The sequence below is a fragment of the Cynoglossus semilaevis genome, chromosome 11 (assembly GCF_000523025.1).
Source record: "Cynoglossus semilaevis isolate Cse_v1.0 chromosome 11, Cse_v1.0, whole genome shotgun sequence".
In the NCBI taxonomy this organism is placed as follows: Eukaryota; Metazoa; Chordata; class Actinopteri; order Pleuronectiformes; family Cynoglossidae; genus Cynoglossus; species Cynoglossus semilaevis.
Window position 1 is genome coordinate 287,026 of NC_024317.1, and position 7,520 is coordinate 294,545.

At 44.5% G+C, this 7,520-nt stretch overlaps 1 protein-coding gene across 2 annotated transcripts; it reads right to left on the reverse strand.

The window, feature by feature from the left end:
- Positions 1 to 2,078: 2,078 nt before the first annotated feature.
- Positions 2,079 to 7,030, reverse strand: park7 (parkinson protein 7). Of its 2 annotated transcripts, none has more exons than XM_008319573.3 (6): positions 6,847 to 7,025; positions 6,243 to 6,344; positions 5,192 to 5,251; positions 4,471 to 4,540; positions 2,749 to 2,835; positions 2,079 to 2,443 (listed from the first exon to the last, which is right to left on the reverse strand). In XM_008319573.3, exons 1-6 carry the CDS (start codon positions 6,934 to 6,936, stop codon positions 2,283 to 2,285), a joined length of 570 nt encoding a protein of 189 aa, XP_008317795.1. In that variant the 5' UTR covers positions 6,937 to 7,025; the 3' UTR covers positions 2,079 to 2,282. The 2 variants fall into 2 exon arrangements, with proteins under 2 accessions (XP_008317795.1, XP_024915790.1); XM_025060022.1 differs by lacking the exon at positions 2,079 to 2,443 and adding an exon at positions 2,450 to 2,626 and having other exon boundaries at positions 6,847 to 7,030.
- Between the last annotated feature and the right edge of the window lie 490 nt (positions 7,031 to 7,520).

The window sequence follows — 7,520 nt, forward strand, 5'->3', positions numbered from 1 at the left end:
GACAGCTTAGCATGACATCACTGTGACTTCAACCTCACCCTTCAACCCCCCCCCCACCCCCCCCACTCTGCCCCATACAGAAATAGGGAGTCGCGCCTCAAGCTCTTTACTGTACAGCTGCTGAAGCAGAATAATGCTAACATGTTACATGCACGAGCACTAAGTGTTACTGTTCCAGAAATATCCAGCAGAAAAACACAGCACGAGTGATGTTACAACCTAGCTAACGCAGAGACACTCTGAAACACAGGTACTAACTTGACCATGATTTGGATTTTTGTGAAATCCAAATTCAAAGGTCAAGGACAATCAATTAATCTACTGTAGCTGCAACGTAGCTGCAACGTAGCTGCAACGTAGCTGCAACGTAGCTGCAACATGGTTAGACCAAACAGCCACTTCAGTTGTTCTCCCACAGAATCAGAGCGACCCTTGACTTTCTGCTGGTTCAACATACTCTGCACAGAATGACTCAGATTCTGAGCAGTTGACAGATGCTGCTGAGTAGAAACGATATCTCACATCACATTTCCTGTCTATGTAAAAGAGAAAGAGGTGACGATGACACTTCTTCCTGTTTCAAGAGTTTAAGATAAAATGATGACAATGGCAGTTACCAGAGAAAACTAGTCTAAACATCAAGTCTGAAGTCTAAAGTCTGAAGTCTAAAGTCTGAAGATGAAAGATGAAGGATGAAGTCTGAAAGTCTGAAGAAGTCTAAAGTCTGAAGATCAAGTCTGAAGATCAAGTCTGAAGTCTAAAGTCTAAAGTCTGAAGATGAAAGATGAAGGATGAAGTCTGAAGTTGAATTTAAAGTCTAAAGTCTAAAGTTTAAAGTCTGAAGTCTAAAGTCTGAAGATGAAGTCTAAAGTTTAAAGTCTGAAGTCTAAAGTCTGAAGATGAAGTCTAAAGTTTAAAGTCTGAAGTCTAAAGTCTGAAGATGAAGTTGGGTCATTTTGTAACACAGCTGTCACGCAGGTAGTGGTTGTAATTAATAGCGTACATTTTTAAAAAGTAAAAACAGTAAACTGGTGTTTGGACAATCCCTGCAGTTGACAGACAGAAATAAAGACAGTTGGACAGACAGTGATTTGTTGCAGCACGACCACGGCTGTGCACAGGACGTTGATGACGCTGACGTACATGAAGACATGGAAGGACTCGATCATTACAGCACAGAATGATGTGGTCAGTCCACGGTGATGACTGGGCTGTTTTCCTGGCTGTGAGGTGGATGTAACCTGGCCTCTGCCGCACTGTTAGCCACCGTCAGTGACTGCAGCACAGTGGCTGCAGCGGCTGCTGCTGCTGCCGCCGAGGATGAGAGCCTCACGGTCTCTAACGTCTCCATGACTGCTCACATCTGCAGGACCACCTCGCCTTGACCGGACCCTCACTCCGTGTGTCTCAAAGGCTCCTTCACTGACGTTGGACTGACGCTGTAGTCCAGCTAACTGTTCCACTCACACCGGCTGCTACTTCAGGCCACTCTACAGCCATCCACGGCACTCGAACGAACCAATCGGTATCAGCGTTTGCTGCTTTTAAACACACACACTCAAAAGCTCTGTTTATGTTTGCCTTTATTGCCGTCACTCGTGTCAATTTCGATGACAGAGAAGCTAGTTTTTGTCGTGATTAACTAACGTTGAACAGCAGCCGCCAACGTCACGGCTTCATGAACGAATTCCACATGTAACCCTCACATTGGTCAAAGAAACGCCCGGCACAGAAGCCTTTGCAGCCGCTTACCTTCGTCGAAATCCTCTCCTCCTCCTTCTGTGTCCGTGGAGCCTCTGGATTTTTGTTGCTCTGACACAACTACACGCGCTGCATTCGGTCCCCGCCCCCCAGGCTTAACACGAGCAGCCATTGGTCAATGGCAATACAACTGCAATCAGAGCGAGGCTTCTTATTGGCCAGGCTCACTGCCAATCTATTCGGATTCTGTTTCCCGCCTTCTAAGAGCTTACAATACATTATATTTGCAGCCTATATTTAGGCGTCAACGGCCACTGCAGGCATTTGAAAACAAGACACCGTGACCTTCATCCGGTATTAACACACAACTACTGACGTTGACTGCATGAGGGCTTTAATGGCCAGGTTACAGCAGCAGAGCAGGCTGGGAAAATAAGACGGTAAATATACTGTAATACAGTGTTACTTCAAGGTGGACGAAGCACAGCTGAGCAGAGCGGGTCGTCACTACTGTCACTGCTGTCACTGCTGTCTTTGTTGTCTCCTGTGTAGCTGTTAGCGCTGAGGTGACTCAGAAACATTCAGTCTTTCAACATCAGAGGAGCTTTGACTTGAGCAACGACCTCAGGCCCCATGAGCTCCTCTACAATAGTCAGGGCAAACTCAAAACTGGTTCCTGGACCACGGCTGGTGATGAAATGGCCATCTTTCTGCACTCGAGCCTCTGAATATTTGTAGTGGTCTGGAACAGAAACACAACAACAACAACAACAACAACAACAACAACAAGAAGGTGAGGACGATCTGGGAGAGAACAGAGATTCTAACCACTAGCAGGACTGACCCAGTTCTAGCATGTTCTGTCAAATCCCTGCATCACCTCTGAGTGGTGTGCTCTCCACTGCTGCAGCGTGACATGATTTTTCTATCGGTGAAAAAGGCCTGTTACAGCGCCATCTGCTGTCGTTTTATAAAAACTACACGTCCTTTCCCCATTAGTAAAGACATTTTTTGGTTGTGTGGAGTCAGTGTTTCTGTGGTTCTTACCTCCGGCCATCATCTTCTCCTTCATGGAGGGATGTGTCGTCACCGTGCTGCCGAAGCCGATGCCGTGAGCCAGGAGAGCAGTGGGACCTGGAAGGGTGGAGGGAGTTGAGAGTTTAGCGTTTTTACTGTGACCTTCAACCCCTGGTTCTGGTGATATATTCAGTTCTTCATCTTCATCTGATGACGCAAACGAGAAGTTATTAATAACTACTGTTTTCAACCAACCCAAACCTCAGCTTCTATCTGTCCAGTCCACAAACACATTTCTGTGGAAATGTCCCGTCCTTTTTTGTTTTAATTATAAAATAACCTGGTTATAATTTGTCACGTGGTGACTTTAAACCCACCCACTGCTGACTGTACATGGAGCGACTCAGGGTCACAGTTTGCTGCAGTTAAATACATACATAAAACTGATCATGTGACCATTCTGATTTTTACTGGACCAGCAGTGACATTCAAGAGTGACTCTTAGTTCCATGTTACTGTTTCAGCACTGACTCTCAGCACTGACTCTCAGCACTGACTCTCAGCACTGACTCTCAGCACTGCAGTGTGCTCAAACTAAAACTGTTAATAAATAGAAAGTTATTGATTAGGCTCCTTGGCTGTCTTCCCATGCCATCTGGAGATTACACCATCCTGGGCCAGAGCAGCAGTCCACACCCAGAGAGGGGGGGGGGGGGGGGGAGAGAGAGAGAGAGAGCTGCAGGGTGGAAGAAAAGAAAAATCTGTTTTGGTTAATGCAGCCCCTTCATCAACCGTTGACCCAAACTCTGATGTCAACTTGTTTGAACCATTTGAACGAGTCGTTTCACGTCATAATTATTTTATATCCGTTTTACCAAAGCCCCCTGCTGGCAGGTTCATTAAACTACATACTCCTATGAGATTTCTGCCCATTTTCTAGGACATCCTTCACTCCACTTTTGGAAGTTGGGCTCCTGTCCCACTGTCCCACTGTCTCACTGTCCTTCCACTGTGAACTTGGGGTGATTCAGGGACAGCTTTGAATTTAACTTATGAATTTAACTTATTTTTATTTTGAAGCCAAACGACAGTAGATACATGAATCAACCAAAACCAAAACAGATTATGGTTTGAGTTTATGATCTTACGTTAATACTGTAATTAGTACCAAGGCAAATCACTGGGGGTTGGTCACAGTACCATGAGGTTATGAAGGTGTTGGGACCCCCATATCTACACTCCAAGAATATCTGCAAGGACCGGACGTTTATTGTTTCTGTTTTTGGCAGCTGAGTGAAGAGAAAATGGAAAACACTTTTTTGGTTGTAATTTAAAAGGAAACAATGACGGAGTGAAGTCTAGAACATGCTGGAGGTTTTTAGGTCCAACCTACCAACCAAGTACTGATGGATGGATGGATGGATGGATGGATGGATGATGGGGGTGTGCTGTGGTTGGTGTAGCGATCTCTCAGAGAACCTCTGGGATACTTTAACAATTTACTATTTTAACATATTATGATGATGGTCAGAAAATGTAAGATAAATCCAGACCAATCACAGAGCTGGAAAGAACTAATTTGTCAATTATCTACTGATAGCAGGGCCCAGAATCAAACCCATAACCCTGTGGGCGTCAGGCGACTGAACTAGAAACTGTACTAGGTACTTCTTCACCACTTGTCTCTTGATTTGTTACACATGTGGTGATGTTCATGAAGCGCCACCTGGTGGTCACAGGGACACACTGTACCTGCACAGATGGCTGCGATCAGGCCTTTCCTGCCGTCCTGTTCCTTCAGCACCTCCTTCACAGCAGGAGACTGTAAGACAGCAGGAGCTCAGTCTGAGTGGAAGATCAAGATCAAGATCAAGATCAACAACGTGACAGAAACCAGACCGTCTTCACCTGGATTTGGACCTGGAACTACACAAACTAACACAAACTTAACTAGTCAAACAACAAGGTTCGTCCCTGACTGAGTGGAGATCAAGGCTCTGTGTTCTCCTCACTGACTTTGTCACAACCATGCTGGAAAATAAAGGGACATTCCCAAAACGGTTTCCTTAAATCTGAGCAGCTGTACAAAACGCTGAAGCGTGAAGAGGAGAACCAGGATTCATCAGAACACGTTCTCACTGCTCCACAGTCCAGTGGCTTCACACTGATGTTGGAGAAGGTTTGACAGTAGATGTCAGCAGAGTCCACCGCTGCTGGGTTTATCCACTCAGTGACCACCGTGTTCTCCAAGTTTCCACGATCGTCCGCTCTGTGGCTGAACGCTGTGATACAGTGCTGTGCTGTTCCTTTCTTTACCACTAGGGGCCGATCATCTGAAGTCAGTTCCATAACCACAAAATGGCTTTCAGAAAAACATCATAATCTGTTTTCATCATTTTCATGTTGATAAAATAAATAAGATTTTTGGAGCAGTTGATGGTTCAAATCCAACAGAAAAAAAATGATTTCTTACATCTGCCAGATTCTGGGCCCCTGGCATTCCACCTGGTAGGACCACCACATCATACGGCCCCTGGGAAGAAGACCATCACACACAGACTTTACTGTAAGGAGCCAGTTTGATATGGAATCATCTCATGAAACCACACAGGATGCAAGAATGGAAAAAAAAAAAAAAAAAAAAGCTTCAACGGGACATTTGGCTAAAATAAAATGGCAGCGCTGCAGAAAGAACAGAAAAACAGCAGCTCTACGCCTCAGTAACCTTTCCATTTTGCTTGGACAGTTTGTACTGTTTGAAAATGCCTGTGAAGCCAGACGACTTTTTCTATTTTTATTTGTGCATTTTCATCCACTGGTCCAGTAAATAGCTGCAGGTTCTGAGATATTTTTAGGCTTTTGCATCAGCAGCAGCAGAATCAGCAGCAGCATCAGCAGCAGAATCATCAGCATCAGCAGCAGCATCAGCAGAATCATCAGCAGCAGCATCAGCAGCAGCATCAGCAGCACAGTGCGTCGAGGATCTACCCACAGATTTTCTAGAATGTTCAGGTTTGTTTTCCAGTAATAAGCAGCAAATTGTGTCTTTTTTTTTTTTTTTTGCTCGACTTTTTGAACATCAGTGTAACATTTACTAGTAAGTGATTCACAGTGTGTGTTGTTGACTGTTACACAATGACAGATCAAGTCACTCAGTCTACACGGTGATGATGGTGGTGACCCATTAGTACCAAGGCCAAAGGATTATATACTGGTGTTCTGGAAAGTCTGTGTCCAAAAGAAGTCAACCTGGAACATGAGGGGGTGCAGGTTGTGGTCAAAGGTCTAGATCAGGGGTGGACTACTAGCCCCCACAGGGTATGTTCTACAGAGCAGTCAACAACAGGGTCCAAACTGTCCTGGTGAATCAGTTCCACAGTGATATAATGACCACGGCTGCTGTGATTTGTCCCAGAGCTGATTATTGTTACAGTGGTTTTATTACCTGTACGTTAGTCACTCACACATGAACAAACTGCTCTTATACTGATAAAACCGTGGGACGCGGTCCAAACGTGTCACACCTGTTTGCTGGCCTCGTCCAGACTGGCATCAGGACAGATGACCACGTTCCTGCTGCACTGAACTGGATCTTTACCACTCAGTCCTGCCAGCGTAACTGCAATCTACAGAAACAGACATGTCTTCAAATCAAATCAACAATAAGGAAGTTGGTGCCTTACAGGCTGTTTATATCTATAAACACGACGAAGACTTTTATTTTGAAGGGCCTCAAACCGCCGAGCTTGTAATGACGTTGAACTCTGACATTTAACTATGTCTGAAGAAATATATACATAAAAGCGTTGGAGATTTAACCAACAAGTGGTTCGTGTGTAATATATGAATGTTTACATTAGAAACCAGTGATCTGTGATGCTAATATTAGCTGCTGACGTTCACCTTAAAGCGGTACAAGATACGGCTAAAAACACGATACGATCAAATTAATATGAGACTAACGGGTTAAACTGAGGTTCTTTTCTGTAAATGAATGACTTCGTGTTGATGTGTTCTGTAAATGAATGACTTCGTGTTGATATGTCAAACTAACTAACTTAGCTCGGCTAAGCTAGCTGCTAACAGTCGCAGCAGGTTATTCGTTAAGTCGGAGGAACAGTAACAGACCCCGGCTCTCCGCATGATGTCCACAGGAACCACCGTCTCCATCTCCTCTGCGCCTTTAGACACAATCACTAAAGCCCTCTTTCCTGCCATGGTCGCTGTGAGGCTGCAGTTATTAACAAGTGCAGACACTGGAGCGAGAGGAGAGAGGGCGTCAAGTGCTGGGTTGCCAGATTTGCCAGGACTCAGTCCGTTTTAAAGGTTTGTGTTTTGGAAACCTTTGTTTCCCATTGGTACAACTCTCACCACCTCATCCGAACCTCATTACAAAGGAACTGACGATTATTTTAAATGGGTTGAACATTCAAGTTCATACAGTGTGTATGGTGTCACGTGTATAACTGGTCCAAATCTACGCTCGTTAGTTTGAGATCAAAAATACTTTATTATATAAATAAACTGGCACATGGGCAGTCGGTGCTGCATTCACTTACTGAGGCTGAACTCGGATTTGAAAGCACCGTAGATGCAGTGTTAGTCGACTGTAGCTCGTTTTAACCTCTTATAATCAAAAGGAATGAGAGAAAACAAACGTCATCGACGTCTCACCGCAGTAAACACACGTTAACTTGAAGTTTTCTTTCTTTAAAGGAGGCTTTATGTCATTTTGGACACGAATGAACTTAAATGAACATTTCAACCAAAAGTGCAGTTGCAGCTATCGATTACCTAATTAG

Bases quoted from the DNA above. Each gene is read 5' to 3' on its own strand.
- park7 (XM_008319573.3), bottom strand. From the start codon at position 6,936: ATGGCAGGAAAGAGGGCTTTAGTGATTGTGTCTAAAGGCGCAGAGGAG. The intron at 6,345-6,846 runs GTCTGTTACTGT...CTGTTTCTGTAG, and splicing joins ACATCATGCGGAGAGCCGGG to ATTGCAGTTACGCTGGCAGG. The intron at 2,836-4,470 runs GTACAGTGTGTC...CCACCCTTCCAG, and splicing joins GATCGCAGCCATCTGTGCAG to GTCCCACTGCTCTCCTGGCT.